Source organism: Sinocyclocheilus grahami, unplaced genomic scaffold, assembly GCF_001515645.1.
Source record: "Sinocyclocheilus grahami isolate Dianchi unplaced genomic scaffold, SAMN03320097.WGS_v1.1 scaffold772.1, whole genome shotgun sequence".
In the NCBI taxonomy this organism is placed as follows: Eukaryota; Metazoa; Chordata; class Actinopteri; order Cypriniformes; family Cyprinidae; genus Sinocyclocheilus; species Sinocyclocheilus grahami.
Window position 1 is genome coordinate 501,558 of NW_015505951.1, and position 20,654 is coordinate 522,211.

At 39.1% G+C, this 20,654-nt stretch overlaps 2 protein-coding genes and 1 long non-coding RNA gene across 5 annotated transcripts; all 3 read right to left on the minus strand.

The window, feature by feature from the left end:
* Positions 1-639: 639 nt before the first annotated feature.
* LOC107561416 (beta-1,3-galactosyltransferase 2) lies at positions 640-2,304 on the minus strand. Its single transcript, XM_016245859.1, has 2 exons — positions 2,279-2,304; positions 640-1,932 (listed from the first exon to the last, which is right to left on the minus strand). Exons 1-2 carry the CDS (start codon positions 2,302-2,304, stop codon positions 876-878), a joined length of 1,083 nt encoding a protein of 360 aa, XP_016101345.1. The 3' UTR covers positions 640-875.
* Positions 2,305-4,286: 1,982 nt separating this feature from the next.
* On the minus strand, positions 4,287-13,215 carry kcng4b (potassium voltage-gated channel, subfamily G, member 4b). 3 transcript variants are annotated; one of them, XM_016245894.1, is made up of 3 exons: positions 12,836-13,215; positions 10,600-11,419; positions 4,287-5,228 (listed from the first exon to the last, which is right to left on the minus strand). In XM_016245894.1, the coding sequence occupies exons 2-3, from the start codon at positions 11,344-11,346 to the stop codon at positions 4,470-4,472; spliced, it is 1,506 nt and encodes a 501-aa protein (XP_016101380.1). In that variant the 5' UTR covers positions 11,347-11,419; positions 12,836-13,215; the 3' UTR covers positions 4,287-4,469. The 3 variants fall into 3 exon arrangements, with proteins under 3 accessions (XP_016101380.1, XP_016101378.1, XP_016101379.1); XM_016245892.1 differs by lacking the exon at positions 12,836-13,215 and adding an exon at positions 11,979-12,028; XM_016245893.1 differs by lacking the exon at positions 12,836-13,215 and adding an exon at positions 11,653-11,708.
* Positions 13,216-20,201: 6,986 nt separating this feature from the next.
* On the minus strand, positions 20,202-20,652 carry LOC107561449 (uncharacterized). The gene is made up of 2 exons (XR_001605852.1): positions 20,601-20,652; positions 20,202-20,336 (listed from the first exon to the last, which is right to left on the minus strand). It is a non-coding gene; the product is annotated as an uncharacterized lncRNA (long non-coding RNA).
* Positions 20,653-20,654: the final 2 nt, after the last annotated feature.

Genomic DNA, 20,654 nt, shown 5'->3' on the forward strand with positions numbered 1-20,654 from the left:
TGAGGCTTTATCTCTGCAAAGCTTTGACATAATGACAACAAACTTTGTGTGCGTCAATATCACCTCACACAGAACACACCAAAAGGATTTGATTAAAGCGCCACCTGTTGGTCAAAAGTGATAAGCCATTTAATCATATTACTAGAGGTTGTATTTATGATTTTTCAGCCATTTCAATTACAATCATCCTAAAATTGCTTTTATTACTCATTGTTGCATTTGGTCTGATGCTACATGCCATGTTTAGCTCCTCATGGGAAGTCGTGGCCTAATGGTTAGAGAGTCAGACCTGTAACCCAAAGGTTGTGGATTCGAGTCTCATACCGGCAGGGGTTGTAGATGGGGGGAGTGAACGTACAGTGCTCTCTCCCACCTTCAAGACAATGACTGAGGTGCCCTTGAGCAAGGCACTGAGCCCCACACTGCTCCCCGGGCGCTGCAGCAAAAAAAAAAAAGGCTGCCCACTGCTCGGGGTGTGTGTTCACTGCTGTGTGTGTGCACTTTGGATGGGATCAATTGCCATGAAAAATAAATAAAAAAAATAAGAAAAGAATATGAAAGAGAGAATAGTTGCTTGCAGAAGCCATGGATGCTATTGTTTTTTTGCAGATCTATGACTGACTCCACCCCCTAAACTTTCCCTTGACCTGTATCGTGCTCTCTCATTGGCTGTAGGTCGTCGCTGATGCATTTTAAGTCAAAACACGTTTCACATTGTAGGACTGTGGATTGTTGTTGCTGAAATTGTGCAGTGTGAACCCGAAGACACATAATTAACCCGGGTTTTGTTATTGCCTGTTTTTGGTTGTCCATGTATTTGCAAGCTTTGTTACATGTAAGTCATGTGACCGTTACACAGATTTAACTATTTGTTGTCAGCAATATGGACCAGGTCTCTGTAAATCCTTCCAAAACTCCACTTGGTCTCTCAAGCTTCGTGTCGTTGTTGCGATGAGTTTTGAATAGCGGCAGCGGTTGTATTCTACAGGGAAGACATTGAATAGGCTTCCATCAGGTGGATTGGTGAGAGCAATTCCTAAATGTGTCATACATTGACCTAGAAATACATCTTCTATGTAAACCGGTTTGACAAGTTGGGCTGCCTTAACAAGTTTCTCTGGCAGGTCTAGGGTGAAAACATATCCCAAGCCCAGAGCGTAGGGTGGATAAAAAGGGGGCTCGTAAACAGTTGTTGGAAGATACCATTTAGAATGAGGATCTCTCAGTACCACTGCATTCCTAGCCACAAGTCCAGTCATATAGTTCTGCTTTGGTGCAGACAGAAGCATATTGACTAAGGTTTTGACATTGAGAAACACATCAGAGTCAACTTTCATTGCATAGGAGGTATTCGGACAGTAAACAGTCAGCCATTCTAGCATTACCATTGTCTTAATGGTGAGATTGAAGTAACTGTCCCAGAAATCACTTTGTATGAGGTCATGATACTTCTCACTTTCCTGTAGCAAATTTTGTTGAAGCGTTTCTCGTTCTTCTGAAGTGGGGAGACCCAACAGAAATAATATGCTCACGGTCTTGTCTCCAACTAACCTCTCTGATCCCCAAGTTGAACGAATGGCATCCCGAGCAGCTGTATAGCTTGGAGGTACTGGTACCATTAATACCACAAAAGGGTTTTCCCTCTGGCACTTCTCTGGCTCATTCAAAATTAAATTATACTTGTGTGGGTATGCCACACAATATGGTTCCGGAGGCTTCCACGGTTCCACAGAAGTCACTGTTGGCACTGTATTCAGAGAATCGTTGACCATTTTAGTGATAAATTTCTCTGGAAGAAATAATCCAACTGCTACAGCCCAGGATTCTGACAGTTCATTGTGGACAATGTAGTAGCACAGGAACAGGACCAGGAAAATGGTGAATATAAAAAACGAACGAAGAGATCTGCATCCACTACTTGATTGGCCATGACTAAAAAGAGAAGAAATGTTTGACCTATCTTTTGACATGTTGTGTATTGATACATTCATCTAAATAAACTTTTGTTATCATTAATACACATAGTGATGCTGTACAAGGTATATATGATAAGGTACTACAGTTAATAAAAGCATCAAAAATCTTCAGTTAGATTTATTAGTTATATTTAATGTTTTGCAACTTATCTAAATCTGTATGCCACTTCTAAAAAGATTTTACAAATTGAATTGTTAACTGTACGGTACATTTCCTACAATGTGGGTAGTAACTTACATAAAAATATGTTATGTCTTAATAATTTAATATACAAATTAAAACAGAAGCATCTGTGCTTTACCTTTGTTTTTCACAGACTTCCACCATATTTCCTCTGTTTGTAGAATTTCATACGCATTATCAAGCACTACCATGACATGGCACCGTGCACGGTGAACGTTAAGTACATAGTGAGACAAACCTTTTTTTTGCATAACTAGTTCCACCCCCTTCCACATCAGAGATAAGTAGGAAACAACATTGTCTACTATGATATATGCCACAAACATTAGTGAAGATCATCTGAATTACACAAAGCCAGTCACTGACTTAGATACTAACATATGATTTTCCAACACATTAGTATAATAATCAAATATAATGAGGTCATGCTAAGAGATCTTAAAAGTAGAATAAATTGTACTGGCTAGTAATGCTACAGTACGTGTACGAACATGTTAAAAATACAGTGTCTCTCTCCAGGGGTTGGCCATAATTATTTTTGTCATATGCGACTGAGGACAACACCATGGTTACAATAAAAACATTACCATCTCAGGGTATTGTACTATGGTTATCAAAGGTAAACAAAACTCAAATCTGTTAATCTGTGTGTGTGTGTGTGGGGGGGGGGGGGGGGGGGGGGGGGCAGAGTCCCCATATTTTGATACCGTTTTATGATGCTGTTTTGAATATACCTGTATGGATGTAAATTGTCATTACCTTAGTGACATTTGTGAGTTTTGTGTCACACAATAGACCAAAAATAAATAAAGAAATGTAAAAAACCGCAATGTGTCAACAGTGAGGAAATCAAAAGTAGTCAGCAGCCTGCTGGAGGTAGTCTAATTATCATTAGCAGGTTCAGCTATTATTTAAGTCAAAAAGGGTCAGTGATGTTGAAAAATAATAATAATTTCAAGCCACATGATAATCAGTGGCGGCTGGTGGAAAGTTTTCAACGTATGGCTGTGCTACAACAGTTTTAGCAAACATTACTTTATTTAATGCTAAAGAGATAAAGTAAAAGTTTAAGAAAAAACACTTGAGAAACATTTTAAATAAAGATAATTGTTAATAGTTCGGATAAAGTTTAAGAATGATTCTCACAAATCAAAGCTTTTTTTTCAAGGTAAAAAAAAGAAAAGAATAAGTCACAATTTCTGTATACGGTGCAACAGCAAAGATACATAGAATATTTGTTTATGTATACAAGTCAAGCACAGGAGATGTCAACAGACACTAAAGGGGGACATAAAGGGAAAGCATATATTTGCACAGATGATGTCATATCATATCATATATCATGAAGCAAACATCAACTTTTTTCATCCTTTTTTAATTATAAATGGGCCTATAATTATTAATTTGTGTGTGGCTCGGCGAGGGCGGCTCCCTATCGCCCTCTATTGGCCAGCTGTCACTGATGATAACAAACATGAGAGTAATGACAAGTATGCAAGTTATTATTTGACATGTTATTATTTGGCTTAACAAAGCAACATTCTTCATTGTACAATTAAAGAAAAGTCTAAACATACTCGTGTGCTCTAATGTCATTTGAATATTCTCGAAAATATATTTTTTAATTCCCTTTAATGTTCGAAAGCATTGTTATTTACTACTACATGCAAAAAATATTCACATTCTTGGAACCACACTGTAGTTTTTTTCTTTTTTCTTTCATTACATATTGTACCAGTGACTTTAAGTATGCCTAAAAAGATGTTAATTTGAATCCTTGAAGTAGATATAAACCTTTATTATGTTTTTTTTTCCAAAAGAAATATTGCATATAATAGGTACCAATTATTTTGCTTACCAGATTCTTGAGCTGCTTGAGCTTGTGTTTTCAGAAATATGGATTCATAAATTATGTAAACCACAAATACCAAAATGTTGAAGGTAACTGCAATTAAAAGGCTGCGACTTATCATTCATGGTAATGTGGTGTGGCCTGAATGAATAATTTCAATCACAATATAAATGTATAAAATGGAACAATATTCACAAACACAGACACGGTTTTATGTTTAAGGGCAAATGAACACATCATATGCAAAACCTCAGTAATTTTAATGGTACAGATAATTATTTTATTGATTTGTAACAGAAATCACATTCCAACAGATTTAAAAATCACATGTAGAAAATAATAAATCCAACAAAGTATGAAGAGATATGCAAACAATAGATCAGATGTTATTGCAGCATGTTGGCTGACTGGCAGTTGTGCCATTGCCCTTGCTTTGACTATTACTCTTATTGCTGGCTCAAGAAAAAGAGTGTCTCTCCAGCACTCTCTGGGCGTCCTCTTTAGCATCCAAGGTGGCCGCTCGCTCTTCTTTACAAATCATTTCATGTTCACACTTCAGCTCGTGGTATGAACGAGAAAAAACATGGAAGATAGATGTAGCTGGAAAAGCCATGATAAGAATACCACTCAGTATGCTGCTAAAGGCAACAACCTGGCCAGGTATACTGTGTGGTACCATGTCACCGTAGCCAACTGTCGTCATGGATATGATAGCCCACCAATAGGAAGCAGGAATGCTGCTAAAGCTGTGGGGCCCAGTGGGCTTGTTCTTTGTGAATTCTTTCTCTGCCAAATGTACGAGAGGTGAGAATAGAGCTACAGCCACGCAGAGGAAGAGAAGCAGGAGTCCAAATTCTCGCATACTCCGTTGTATTGTAAGACCCAGGGTCTGAAGGCCCAGTGAGTGTCGTGCCAGTCGCATCACATACAGGATTCGCAGGGCACGCATGACTCGCAGAATTAAACCCAGCTTATCTAAATATCCACGACCAGCGCTACCATTAAGCTCGGCTTCTTCAGATTCATCTTCGCTATCGACAACCAAAGAAATGTAGTATGGTAGAATGGCTATGACATCTATTATATTAAGTGGATTTCGAACAAATTGCAGTTTGCTTTGAGCCTGCAGGAAGCGCAACAAAAACTCCATGGAGAACCAGGCCACGCACACCGTTTCCACTATGAATATGTTGCGACATTTTTCTGAGCATTCACCCTGTAAAAGAAAAATCAGGAGAAATCGGGTGAATGTTTAGATTTAACATCACTTACTAAAGCATGGTCTGCAAAATCTGTATAAAAAAAAAAGACAATTTAACTATTGACATTGACATTTTTGCTTTATTAAAGGAAATATGTAATGAAACACAGATTCAAAATTGAAAGCGGGGTGGGGGTGCAGTTACTGAGATAAAGTGTGTAGTATTTGGCTGGTCATGGGACATCTCACACTGTCAGTCCTAATGAGGCAGCTTGATGACATTTCCAGAGTTCTCTGTGTGACAGCTCACATTTGATGGTTTTTCATTTCTTCTTATATATTTTTTTCTTATTAGTTATGTACATTTGTTGTTAAATTAATTTTAATTACTTTATTGTTGTGCCATAAAGTATGTGTTAACATGATAGCATTTTGTATTTTCATGATAATACTGTGCACCTACTACAGTATATATTTGTATTTACCTCAGCTTATTCTCTTTACCACCTGGGTTTTAAAGGTGGTTGTCAGTACACCATAAAGGTAAAAATTGATTTTAGAAATTTGGTTGGTTAATATTATTTCAATTGATACATTTTTAATAATACAGCTTTTATAAGGCTATTGTAAGTCTATTTTAAGTGTACTAATCATTTTGTACCTTTTTAGTTATTTAAATTAAAACTTTATTGAGAGAAAAATTAGTGCACCTTTAATCCTTTGAATTCTGGCCCTGGGGACCCACTGCTCTGCCCATTCTGTATGTCTTCCTCATTTAACACAACTGATTCAGATCATCAGGAGAGAGCTCAATGAATTGAGTGTGTCAGATAAGTGAGACATACTAAATATGCAGAGCGGTGGGTGTCCAGGACCAGAGCTGAGAACCACTGGTGTTAATAATCTGTAATTTTCAGAACTCTAAATCCCTTTCAACAGTTCAATTAAGCTTTGGATATGCACCTTTGACACTGAATGGCTTCCAGTTATCATATTTTTTTATAAAAAACATGATTATTATTTATTAATTTATTTATTTTTGGCTCCCCAGCTCCCTGATCTGTTCTGGCTGCTGGATCCCTTCTTCCCCATCACCACTCTCCAGACTCTTGCCACCTTGCCCTCCTGGCTCCCCTCCTCTTCCTGCAAGCACCTTACTGTGCCACATTCAAGCTGTTTCTTCAGGAAATTATCAAGGTGTTTAAAACACCCAGTCGCTGGCTTGAAATGAAGCAACTCTATGTTTTCAGGGAGGGGCACAATTCTGATATTCAGAGTGAGATTGCCATCCATGACCTGCCAACATTGTTTGTTGGCCTGGTGGAGCTGACATGCAGCAACCTACACTTTCAATGTGTCATGGCAAAATCCACCTGGTCCTGTTTCCAAAGCTGTTCATGCAGACTAGGAATTAAAAAATGTAATCTAATAAATCTGAGTAAATCTGGGGGTTCGAACATTCCAATACACAGAGCAAACTGTGCATGTGATTGTCATTCACATGACTCTGTAAAACTAATACATGCCCTGATACGGGTCTTCGCTGAAGATCGCTGCAGCACTCTCAACATGTGCCTCGAAGCTTCAGTGTCACAGGTAACATCACTAACATTTGGTTTGGATAAGGGAAGTGGATGAGTGGAAGATGGCCTTTAACACCCCTACTGTGCACTCAGGTGATGCCCTTCGGGCTTACGAACACCCCGGCTGTCCAGGCCCTGATAAATGATGTGCTCAGAGACATAATTGATTTGTCTTTGTGTACATTGATTCCCCATCTTTGCAGGCCCACACTCAACATGCCTGACAGGTGCTGCAGAGGCTACTTGAAAATCAACTTTATGTCAAAGTGGAGAAGTGCATATTTCAAGCTGACAAATGTGAGGGCTGTCTCAGAGTGGCCAGTCCCTGACTCTCATAGAGCACTGCAGCGGTTCTTAGTGTTTGCCATTTTTTATTGCTGTATCATTAGGCATTATAGTCAGACCACTGCCCCTTAACTGTTCTAGCCTACACTACACTCAAGTACCTTTTAGGTGATCATAGCAGAAACATGGGGATTTTTATGAAAATGTTTCACATCTACACTTGTCTTGTCTGTTCCAGTCCCAAAGGAGAAAGACCCTGATCTGCAGTTCATTATGGAGGTTGATGCTTCAGAGGTCAGAGTTGGGGCGGTCCTTTCTTTATTATCCCCTCATCATGGGATGGTGCACCTATGGGCATTCCTCTCTCACCACCTGAGCTTAGCAGATCAAAATTATGATGTCGGTAACCAGGAGCTGCTCGCAGTTAGGCTGGTTTTGGATGAGTAGCGACAGCTGGAAGGGGCAGTAGAGCCTTTCTTGGTCTGCCCACCCCTGGTCCCATATTGTCCTGGACTTTGGCACTGGCCTCCCTTCCTCCATGGACAATTCCATGGTTTTGACAGTTATGAACAATTTTTCAAAGGTGGCTCATTTCATTTCCTTTCCCAAATTGCCCTCAGCAAAAAAACTGGTAAGGTTGTAGACTATCATGTCTTTAAGATTCATGGCCTTCCCAAAGATGTGGTCTCTGACAGGGGCCCCAGTTTTTCACAATTTTTCGGTGATTCTGCTTCTTCTTTGTCCAGTGGTGCACACTCAAATGAGAAAGAGCCAGAAAGGTGCTTTTCCAGGCAGGGAAAAATGCCAAGGTGGTAGATCGTCATCTGACTCCTTATCCAAAGTGCTCATCATCTTCCTTGTGCGTTTCATTCCACCATAGCGTGACAGAAGCCCGGACCTAGAAATAGAGAAGTCCCCGATGTGTTTTCCCCGTTTATTTTTTCCGTTTTTGTTTTTTGTCATGGTTTATTACGCCTCCCAACTCATCTCTATTGCCCATGCTAACCATGACCTGCTCGACTTTGCCAGGGACTTCAGTGTTTCCTCCGCGTCCTGCCCATTTGACAATGAAACACTGAAGTCTCTGTTCTGGATCGGGGTGAATCTTCACCACACCATCGATCCCCCCCCAGACATCGGAGCGTCAACCCCCAATCCAGAACACAGCCAGACCCAGAGCCCAGCCCACCATCACCCCGCTGCGCGAAGCAAGAGCCTGAACCCACCGCTGACGGAGAGCCAGAGCCCGCCACGACCGACGAGCCATCGCCAGAGAGAGCGACAGAGCTGAGGATCACCCCGGAGGCCAGAGCCTGTGACGTCAGACTAGGTGCGAGAGCCGGCTACAGTGCTCACCATGGGGGAGAGTGCTATGGACAGCGAGAGCACGGAGGGAAGCTCTGCCCACTGCACCATGGCTGAGGGTAAGCCGAGCTCAGTGGATTTAAATTCGGATATATATGCAGACATGCCAGCTCTTCTACTGCCTTCGTCTGAACGGTCTGTCTGCCCTGAACTGTCTGCACATCCCGAACTGTCTATCTGTCCTGAAACAACCATGGAGGTCGTTCCCCTGTCGCGATGTGGTGTGTGTGCGCAGCCGCCCAGCCTCCCTCTCCCACCTCCTCTGTATCAGTCCTCACCATCACCTCCGCTGTTTCCTGGCAGCCCTTCAGCACACCCTCAGCCCACCATCTGTGCGGTGGGATCGCCGCAGGTCTGCCAGTCTCCATCGGCATTGTGGCTGGAGGAACCCTTGTCTCTGCCTCCAGCCTCTGAGTCCCGGACTCCGCCTCGGCCCTTCAACCCAGCGGCTCCACCATGGCTCCTAGTTCCCTCCTCTCCGCCGTGGCCCATCAGTCCACCAGCTCCGCTGGGCCCCCTCGTCCCTCCGGCTCCGCCTTGGTATGTCGTCGACCATCCGCCACCTCGGGACTCCACTCCTCCGGCTACACCTTGTCCCTCCGGCTCTGTCAGGCTCCTCCTTCCCTCCGGCTCCACCTTGGTCCTCTGTTGCTCCGGCTCCACTGTGGCCTTCCGGATCCCTGCCTCCGCCTCAGTCGCTGGAGCCATCTGCTCCGCCTTGGCCCTCCGGATCCTCAGCGTCACCCTGGCTCTTCGGCTCTCTGTCTCCGCCTCGGGCTCCACCACCACATGCTCCGCCGCCGTCGGTCAGCCCCCTGGAGCCGTCAGCCCTTCCTCCACCATGGCTCGTCCCTCCGTCGGCTCCACTGTGGGCCACCATCATGGCTGTGGCCTGGGTCCCGCCTGCCTCCTCCTGCTCCCTCCTGTCTTTTCCCTGGCTCCTCCCTCCATCTGATCTGCCCTGGTCCCTTCTGCCTCCAAAATGACTCCTCCCTCCGTCTGATCTGCCCTGGCTCCTCCCTCCTCCCTCCATCGTCTCCACCCTGGACTCTGTTTGTTGTCCTCCTCCCGGGTGTCCGTCCTCTGCCTGAACCTCCTCCAATATTTGTCTGCCAGCCCTTTGCCATCCCCTGTCACCATCCCACATCCACTCCTTTGTCCTCCTCCTAAGTCCTCCTCCTTCCCTCCCTTTGTTGTTTCTGCGCCGTGAAGTCATGAAGATCTGTCACACCCTTGGACTGTTTTTGTTGTGTTTTCATCCCTCATGTGCTCCATGACCTAGTTTTCCCTCATATTTGATTGTGTCATTTGGTTCAGGTGTCTTGTTAATTGTCCTTGTCATCCCATGTATTTAAGCCCTAGTCTGTGCAGTCTGTATTTGTCCGGTCTACCAAGTCCATATGTGTGTTTCTTGCCTGTTCTGTCCTGGATTTACCCTTGTGTCGATTTATTAAAGACTGTTTGCATTGCTCATCATCTTCCTTGTGCGTTTCATTCCACCGTAGCGTGACAATATACTATATATATATATATATATAATAATCAATATATGAAAAGTATGGTATCATGTTATTTGGAACATAGTCCTTTTGTTGAAACTACTGCAAAAATTGTTCATTCTTAAATTATCAAATTATCAGCTTTACTGTACGTCACGAGGATGAATAACCTGAAAACATAACATTCCACACACAAATACATAAAAGTATTAAATGTAATGTTCATGCAAAGCTGAATAGTGGTGAGAAGAAATACAAAAAAGTGATTGTGACCCCATTAATTCCTTATATTTTTACATTCTTCTGACATTTGGTGTACACTCTGAAAAATAAAGGTTTTTGATGGCATCTATGGTTCCATGAAGAACTTTTAACATCCATGAAACCTAAGCTTTCCATTGCACAAAAGGTTCTTTATAGTGGAAAGTGGTTCTTTAAGTTATGTTCTTCACAATAGGAAGAGATTGTTCTTTTTAGAACTGTTCACCAAAAGGTTCTTTAGACTAGAGAACCCAAAATGGTTCTTTTATGGCATCAACCTTTATTTTTAAAGGGTGTAGAATATATATCATGGTATACTATAGAAGACAGAAGACCCTCAGAATATATGCCCTCCGAAGACAGTATATATAAAAATAGTGATTGTGCACTAACCCCGTTATCGTGATCAGGCATGGTGCTGATACACAAGCTGATAACTGTCACAGCAATCATGACCACTGAGAAACATGCAAAGATTTTCCCAAGCCAGCCAGAATGAGGGTTTTCCACTATTTCTTGCAGCTGGCTCATGAACCAGATGTAACCCTTCTCTTGTGCTAGAGGCTTCTGTATGGCTTGCCTTTTCTGCCTCCTCTCTTCCTCCTTCATTTTCTTTTCTCCTACTTCCTCCACACGGGACAACAACTTGCGCCGACAGCAGCGTTCCATGTGAACAGGGTCGATGCCCCAATAGTTGAGTTCGTCAGACAGTGACACAGCACACACCTGCCGCAGCAGTCTCAGTTTACCTGCAGCCAGGAAGTTTAAGATGACCCGGAAGGCCATCGAGCTGCGGTCAAAAAAGAACTCTCGCCGGGCCTCATCGTAATCATCACAAAGCTGGGCGATATCATCTGGGCTGCTGCAGTGACACAGCTGTCCCAAACGAGTGAGTGGGAATTCCTCCAGTGTGCTCCAAGGAAACGTGTAGCAATCTCCTCCAACATTGATGAGGGCTAGTTTACTGTGGTCAACATCTCTGAAGGCCGGGATGTTGTGTAGTCGCTGGGCACGTTGAAAGTATACACCTTTGATGGTTTCGGTCTCTGGAATTTCTGAGAAAAACAGGTCAAGGCTGCTGTCGTCTGTGCTGACTGAGAGATTGCTAAAATCATGGTTGGTATTGCTAATGATGGGCATGGTGGCATTTGGGGATGTCAATGATTTGAATGTAGTAAGTAGCAGGTAGCAGAGCACTGGAGCTGGCAGAGAACTGTGAATAGAAATACATGTCTTGTTTCAATTTACTAGCAATTTTTGATTGAAAATTGTTTTAAAGAAAATCCTACACCAATTTTCTTTAGATACCTATGATTCAATTTTTTTGTAGACAACATAAAAACATCTTTCCACAAAAACATTTACTAGTTATATAAAAACATCAAGAATTCTACATAAGAAATAATGATAGTACTTTAACACAGTGATTATATCAGATGGTAATACCATAGTACTTTGATGAGCTACTGGAGAGCTACCTTCCTGCAGACTTTAGTTCCAACCCTGCTCCAGCACACCTGTCTCTGTCTGTAATTATCAAGCAACCCAGAAATACATGTCATGTTTCAATTTACTAGCAATTTTTGATTGAAAATTGTTTTAAAGAAAATCCTACACCAATTTTCTTTAGATACCTATGATTCAATTTTTTTGTAGACAACATAAAAACATCTTTCCACAAAAACATTTACTAGTTATATAAAAACATCAAGAATTCTACATAAGAAATAATGATAGTACTTTAACACAGTGATTATATCAGATGGTAATACCATAGTACTTTGATGAGCTACTGGAGAGCTACCTTCCCGCAGACTTTAGTTCCAACCCTGCTCCAGCACACCTGTCTCTGTCTGTAATTATCAAGCAACCCTGAACACCTTGATTAGCTGGTTCAGGTGTGTTTGATTAGGGTTGGAGCTGAAGGATGGTAGCTCTCCAGGAGCAGGGTTGGACACCCCTGCTGTACACTATAAAAAGTGAAAACGGACAGTTTTTAAGGAGGAGCTACAGTATTTCTGCCTGTGTTTTTAAATAGTGAGGGATGTGATCTGACCCTTAGAAATGACTTTAGTTCGTTCATTCAGCTGTTCCTATGTAAGTACACATTCTATTCATCTAATAATGTTGAGGTTAAATAAAGTTTTAAAATAAGGGGAAAATCTGAAACCATGGCAAAATAAATTGAGCTCATTCGCTGGTATTTCTCAATTTAAGAGACATCAAACAGAAAGTGTCTCTATTAAAAAGGTATTTGGCTCATTTAACAGTACATTGGAACTTCCATTGTTCTATCAAAAATGTGATTGGCTCTTAAACGTTAGGTGACTACCGCCGCCATATTATGCCTTATTATTTCAAACATTCGTGTGAATGGCTGGCCCACCTCTTAATTTTAAATGATTTAGTTTGTGCAACCTTTAAAATAAAATCTTCAAATGAAACCCATTTACCAGATAAAACATTTGTACAGTGTATCATGAAGTGTTTTGTTGTTGTTGTTGTTAGTAGCCCATGTAGGCTAACTTAATAAAACACATCTACAACATTAAATAACATTTACCACAAAATTTTCTCTCTGGCATCACAAAGCATTTCAGACAATAAAATCAAAAGTTTCACCACTTACCTGCTTAAAATGTCAAGGATTCTGTCATCCTAATAGAACACTGTAAACGTTTTTACTCGTCTGTCCTAAGATTAATAAAATATATTTTCATTTAGGAAGGTGTATGAACCAAGATTAAAAAGTTGATAAATTCCTCGTCCCATCCAGAAAGTACGTTTATTGCCGGTAAATGTTGTCATGAGCTCTTCATGTGTCTCTTTCTAAACACTTCTAGTCAGACATGAATAATCTGCCTGTCTCATAAAGATCACCCTGAATCCCTAACACAAGCGCCTGGGGAAAAAAAGGTTGCGTGAAACAATACTCTCGGGAATAAAACCGATTATCTAACACCAGTGTCCTCTGAAAGCCCATTGTTGTTTATCTCTGCTTTTCAGATATTAAACACCATGCAGCGGCTGTGCGCGCGTGCGCACCCACCTACAGCTTTAATGCGTTCTCGCTTTTTATTCACAACATATGGAGATTTCAACAAAACAATGTCACGTTAGTAATATGTCCTCAATCTACCCTCAATAAGGTCAATTGTGAGTGTATTGTTGAATAGGACATGCATAGATCCAACGATACATTCTGATTAAATGAACCATTTTAATAGCTGCTGTAAAATGTACAACTTTATATATTAATACACCATATAATAATATCTCTGTTTACTTGCTGGATTGCGTGCCAGCATAATACACCCTTAAGTTAACCTAATGAGCTATATAACGTTGTAGAAGAATCATTCTGATTATTATTAATAAATTACATTAAAAAGTCATTATCATATTGATTTTGCTGCTATTTTATAAAAGTGATAAGGCACAACAGGAATTTTTTAAGGGGTGTTCTAAGGCATAACATGATGCAGAATAACTAAAACATACTTAACTATGGTAAAATCACTGTTATGCAAACCTCGAGGTATTGCTTTAGTGAAATATGTAGATTGGGAGTCTGAACTCTGAAGCCCTTGATCCACAGACTAATGACTATCAGGGCTTAGCTGTAATCTCCTGTAGACAGATGATGGTGAGCATGCTGGGACAATTGAACCAGTGATAACCCTTACTTACCACCTAGGATAAACAATAACTTCTTATATAGAGAGTTTTAGAACAGTTGGTTTTTAAAGGATGTCTTTACTCTTCTGTAATCAAGTTTGTTTGTCATGTTCAACCTGTTCCTAAACTAGCTCTCAGGTTACTTCTAATTGGATGAACTGGGCCTGCAGAAAGAAACTGGAGAACCTTATTAAGTGCTTTGACATCAGGGTCTCCTTACATTCAGCATCTAGGTTTTCGTGTTTCCCCTATCCTTTCTAGAAAAAAAAAATGCAGAGAGTAATCATATTTATTAACAAGAATTTTACACCGTAAATAAAATACATAGCTTTATAAAACTTGTTGCCAATGCTAGGTGTCTACTAGCGGCTGCAAAGATGTTTCAAAGGTGTTTCAGTGCACAACGTGTTCCTGTTTGGTTGATTGGATGTTCTGGGTAACAACGTTTTAGAACAGTTGGTTTTTAAAGGATGTCTTTACTCTTCTGTAATCAAGTTTGTTTGTCATGTTCAACCTGTTCCTAAACTAGCTCTCAGGTTACTTCTAATTGGATGAACTGGGCCTGCAGAAAGAAACTGGAGAACCTTATTAAGTGCTTTGACATCAGGGTCTCCTTACATTCAGCATCTAGGTTTTCGTGTTTCCCCTATCCTTTCTAGAAAAAAAAATGCAGAGAGTAATCATATTTATTAACAAGAATTTTACACCGTAAATAAAATACATAGCTTTATAAAACTTGTTGCCAATGCTAGGTGTCTGCTAGCGGCTGCAAAGATGTTTCAAAGGTGTTTCAGTGCACAACGTGTTCCTGTTTGGTTGATTGGATGTTCTGGGTAACAATGCCCTACATATCAGGGGAAGTTTGGATGGTTAATTATTCAGTCCTTTGAATGCTGGGTTCTCTTGAGAAAAGTAAGTGTGCCTATAAATGTAATAAATGTTGTAGTTTACTAAGTCTTAAAAGTCTATTTTAAAAAAACTGAAAAATGTACATATAATATAATATTAATGAAATAAAAGGCCACTTTAGTGTACACACTTTAAAATGTGTACTTCATAATCGGATTGATGTCAGTATCAATAAAATATTTACTTTCAGGTACACTTTAAATTGTATTTTAAAATATGTGCTTTAAAGTACACATTTCACTTATTTCAGTGTTCTGAATAACATACTAATGAACATGTAAAGATTATTATTTGAACTGTAATGTGTTATTCAACATTACATCTACAGTCAATTTAAAATGTGCTAAATTACAAAAGTGAAATCACAAATACATTACATACACATTTCAGCTGAAATTACATTATAAGAGAAATGACTTTGTATTTGAGTTTACGGTAAAAATCTTTTCAGTGAATGTACTGAAGAATGTAGACTTTAACCATATTTCAACTAGAATTATGAAATTACACATACAGATATATTTATGTAGTGGGTCCAAAAAGCATTCTTAAGTTCAACTAATTGCATGTAATTGAAACTATCCCTTCTGTGATTCTTTAGTATTTGTGTCTGTTTTATCTGCTGGTGAAAATTATATGTCTGATTGCGTAGAAAAACAATTGCACACCTCTCCTCAATAAGCTGAATGATCTTAGGTACAGAATATTTCATGTGGCCTAATATGCACCACTAAACATGAAACATTATACAGTCTTTTCACCAGATCCATTTAACTCGGATCATTCAGTGTATGGGCAGGAAGCCTGTTCTGAATTTCCTGCTTTGTGGCTACATATGTATCATGTTGCTACTCAGAAAGGAAATTTAATTTGGTGCTACTCTGAAGAGAAATACCCATTAAGGTAGGGACAAAGCAGCTGACTATACAACCAACGAAAAGACAACATTAAGGTTTTTACTGCTTAAGAATATTATTCAATATCCAGTATCCTGTTTTGTTTTTTGTTTATATTTTTTCAACCTTTTATTTTAGATCCTATCACTTCACATTCGAGTGCTGATGAACAGATTTTTAATAATAGGTGCTCCAATAATTTAGACCTTATTGCACCTCGCAAGCGTATTAATTTAAAATGCAAGACCCAGCCATGGATAAATAGTGACATTCGGGAGCTCAGACAGCAATGTCGGCAATACGAACGTAGGTGGAAGAAAGATGGGCTTCAAGTGTCATACGAAATGCTGAAAGACTCCGTGCACAAATTTCAAAAGGGTGCTAAGGCTGCAAAGGCAAAATATTTATCAGAAAGTATTGCCAAAAACTTACATTTCTCTGGAACACTTTTCTCAACAATCGATTCTGTTTTAAACCCCTCAGTGCAGATTTTTCCAGAGATCTCACCTTTACTATGTGAAAATTCTTACGCATTTTGTAGGCAAAGTTAATAATGCTAAGGCTCAGTTAGCTATTATGGCAAACCCCGTTTTATCCACTACTCAATGGAGTGAATTTGAAATTGTTTCTATACAGACATGCAGAGAAATCACCTTAAAATTAAAATCCACCTTTTCCCCCTTTGATGTTATTCCATCACGATTTGTTAAACAAATCTTTGATACCATTGGTTTAGACCTAGTGATTATCATTAGCAACTGTCTAAAGACGCTAAAGTAGCTTCTGTGACACCAATTTGTAAGAAGCCCTCACTAGATACTGCAGTTTACTCAAACTTTAGACCGATCTCAAATTTGCCATTTTTATCTACAATTTTAGAAACAATAGTACTTATGCAATTACAAAGGTATTTGAGTACTAACTGTATCTCCGATATTTTTCAGTCTGGTTTTAAAAGCTTACACAGGACAGAGTCTGCCCTTCTGAAGGTTTTTAATGACATTTTAACATCTAATGATTCTGGTAATACTATGGCCTTAGTGCTTTTAGATCTCAGTTCAGCGTTTGATTTTGTTGACCATGGTATTTTGAATCTGCTATCTCGCTTGGAGCACTGCATTGGTATTAGAGGCACTGTACTTGACTGGTTTCGGTTCTTTTTGTCTAACAGAAGATTTTCAGTCAGTATTGGGCAATATTCCTCTTCTGTAGCATTTTCTTCATGTGGTGTTCCTCAAGGATCAACTTTGGCGCCATTATTGTTCTCGCTGTACATGTTACCCATTGGTTCAATCTTTAGGAGATTCGATGCGTCATATCATTGCTAAGTCGATGATACCCAGCTTTACATGCCATTTAAGCGCAATGACAAGTTCGGTCCTTTTTGTCTAACAGAAGATTTTCAGTCAGTATTGGGCAATATTCCTCTTCTGTTGCATTTTCTTCATGTGGTGTTCCTCAAGGATCAACTTTGGCGCCATTATTGTTCTCGCTGTACATGTTACCCATTGGTTCAATCTTTAGGAGATTCGATGCGTCATATCATTGCTAAGTCGATGATACCCAGCTTTACATGCCATTTAAGCGCAATGACAAGACTGCTTTATATCAACTAACAGCCTGTCTCCAAGAATTGAAAACATGGCCTACCAATCATTTTCTGCATTTGAATGACGATAAAACTCAAATTGTTCTGTTTAGGGCTAACGAGAAAACTGATCTGAGCACCGTTGATCTGGGCTCTCCCATATTGTTCTGCTGAGGTCAAGGATCTGGGCTTCATACTGGACAGCGACCTAAAGCTGAATAAACAAATTCATTCTACTGTGAGTGCTAGCTTTTACCATCTGCAAAGATTAGCAAAACTTAAACCCTTCCTAAGCAGGAAGAGTTTGGAGATTGTAATTCATGCTTTAATTTCTTCGCGACTTGACTATTGTAACTCGCTATATTATGGACTGCCTGTCTCATCTATTCATCATCTGCAACTTCCAAAACGTCCAAAATGCGGCTGCTCATTTGCTCACAGGCAGTCACAGAAGGAATCACATCATGCCTATTTTGCGTTAATTGCACTGGTTACCATTTAATTATCGCATTCAATTAAAAATTCTGCTATTTGTGTACAAAGCTCTAAACAACCTTGCACTTCCATATCTCTCCGAGTTGATTATTGTACACAATCCAGCTAGATCACTCAGATCACAGACTAAGCATCTGCTTTTGGTTCCCAGAGCTAGATTGAAATGTAGGGGTGACCGAGCCTTTGCTGTTGCTAGCCCCAAACTATTGAACAATTTGCCATTATCCATCAGAATAGCTTCTTCAGTGTCTGAGTTTAAAAGTCTTTTAAAAACGTATCTTTCTTCCCATGCTTTCAATGTTTTGTGACTGGTTTTCTAATGATGTGTTTATTCTGTTGTGTGATTGGGTCAATGTAACTGTGTACATCACTTTGGTAAACTAAGGTTGTTTTAAAGTGCTTTATAAATAAATTGAACAATGAACAATATCTTTACTTAAAACCCACTTAATTTAGATAATACAACATGACGCAAATTTTTAGGTGTAACGACAAAACATTTTATGTAGTATGCGGTATATATGTATGCAGGTCCTGTTTTATAACCATCATTAACATAGCTTGCCTTTTCTTTTCTTTTTAGCTTCCTTCAATTCCTATTTCTCAGTTACAGTATATATACCACACAGCCTGACAATATATTCTTGCTTTCAAATGTGTATATATATATATATTATTAGAATTAGTATTTATTAGGATGTTTATATTCCAAGGTACTTTTTCCCTATATGCTAATATTAATTTAATGTATTTAGTTTTATGTATACACTAAGAAACTGACTGTGAAATTCACAGTAATTAACTGGCAGCTAGTGACAAGTAACTTACTGTAGAATAAATATTTTCATTGTTTTCATTTACAATAGCAACCATGTAACTGTAAAGTAAAACTCACTCATTTGCAAGTGCAACCTTTTTTTTCTTATTACACAGGACAGTGTAACAATTGGTGGGGAATGTAATCGGCAAAGGACCTTAAGCCAGGAATCGAGCACGGGTCGCCAAAGCCACAGTTGCACTATATATCAGTGCGCTAACCACTAGACTATTGGTACCGACAAGTTCCATTGCTGTTTAGTTACATTGGTTCATCCCAAATAAAAATAAAATTAATATGAAATAACTAATGCATGTTGCACGATTTAAATATAAATATTCATTTATCAACAGTCACGGTTAACTGCTCATCATTATAACAAGCTTAATTTATCATTCTTCACTTTATTGCTAGATGTCTTGAAAACAATAAAATCTTGATGACCTTCTGGTAATTTTTTTTTTTTTAATTTTAATTAAAGAATACATTTGCTTCCTGTATTCTCTATTCAAACCTAAAATGTAACTGAATTACAGTGAGGTCAAATTAAATGCAGTCATTGGCTGGAAACCCAGCTGCCAGGGTAGGCTACTATGTTTTCCTTCTCAAGCCCAGTGGCTGGGTTTCAGAAAACCCTAGTGTATGGCAGTACGGTGAAATCGCGTTCTGGGGGGTGAATTTATGATTATGATACTAAAGTTAAAATAATATGATAATAATTAAAAGTTTGTATGAAGCAGTATAATGGGCTGTTTTTGCACAGGTAAAATGACTGGAAGCAAAAGACACCAGAAGCCAAACACATTCAAGTTACAAATAGTTGTACCCGCTCTCTTGTGAAAACTAAGCTGGATATAAATAATATCCATTATTTTTTTTACAGCACATTGTTGGTTACTGTAATTTTCTACTGTAAATAATTGCTTGTTGTGTTTTCTACAATACATTGGTAATTACTGTGATTTTTCTACAGTACATAATTAGTTATAGTGTTTTCTACAATACATTGGAAGTTACTGTGAATTTCTACAAGACATTGCTGGTTACTGTGACACTCGCAGTACTTCTTACATTACTGCAATTTTGACTGAAACTACGGTATTCTACTCTGAACTAATATACAGTAATTTCCTGTGCACAAACACAGTAAATTCCTGTCGATTTTTACAGTGTATATTATATTATGAATATAACTTTCTTTATTGTGATTTACTTTGATCTAGCCAAAAGGCCCCTAAACCCATGGGCTAATTTACCTTACACAGTAATAATTTTGTTACACTTAAAACTCTTTTAGCACAAAACCTTTATTGGTACGAGGCATTTTATATAAGAATATCCATTCAATTAATGTAAAATTTATAGCAAACAAGAGCAGAGAACGTGATGTAGTTTTAACTTAACTGAGTAGTACAGAAGAGAATGGTAAGGTTATTGTAAAGGTTAGAATTAGATAACAGAAATAGGAAATAACGAGCAATACAAAAAAAAATATTAATCAGCTTTGTTGTTGTTATCAAGAAGATCATACAGATATGATGTTAAGAAAAGAGTTATTAATATATCAGAAAATTCAACGGTGTGTCCACTAGGTGGTGCCTTTGGATTGATATTTTTTTTTACAGTCAGCACAAGACTGACACACTGAATGTTGTCAGCACAATTACTGTCATCATATACATCCATGTGCCACAGTCTTTTGAAGTCAGTTTAGCTAATTTAAGTGAAGAACAGTCCTAAATTTAACCTACTCAACTTTATGGAATTCATTTGTTGTTATCAAGAAGATCATACAGATATGATGTTAAGAAAAGAGTTATTAATATATCAGAAAATTCAACGGTGTGTCCACTAGGTGGTGCCTTTGGATTGATTTTTTTTTTTTACAGTCAGCACAAGACTGACACACTGAATGTTGTCAGCACAATTACTGTCATCATATACATCCATGTGCCACAGTCTTTTGAAGTCAGTTTAGCTAATTTAAGTGAAGAACAGTCCTAAATTTAACCTAGTCAACTTTATGGAATTCATTGTTCTGTCTCAGGAATATTAGCCTAATATG

Bases quoted from the DNA above. Each gene is read 5' to 3' on its own strand.
- LOC107561416 (XM_016245859.1), bottom strand. From the start codon at position 2,304: ATGGTGGAAGTCTGTGAAAAACAAAG. The intron at 1,933-2,278 runs GTAAAGCACAGA...TTCTCTTTTTAG, and splicing joins GAAGTCTGTGAAAAACAAAG to TCATGGCCAATCAAGTAGTG.
- kcng4b (XM_016245894.1), bottom strand. From the start codon at position 11,346: ATGCCCATCATTAGCAATACCAACCATGATTTTAGCAATCTCTCAGTC. The intron at 5,229-10,599 runs GTTAGTGCACAA...TTTCTTTTACAG, and splicing joins TGCCTGATCACGATAACGGG to GGTGAATGCTCAGAAAAATG.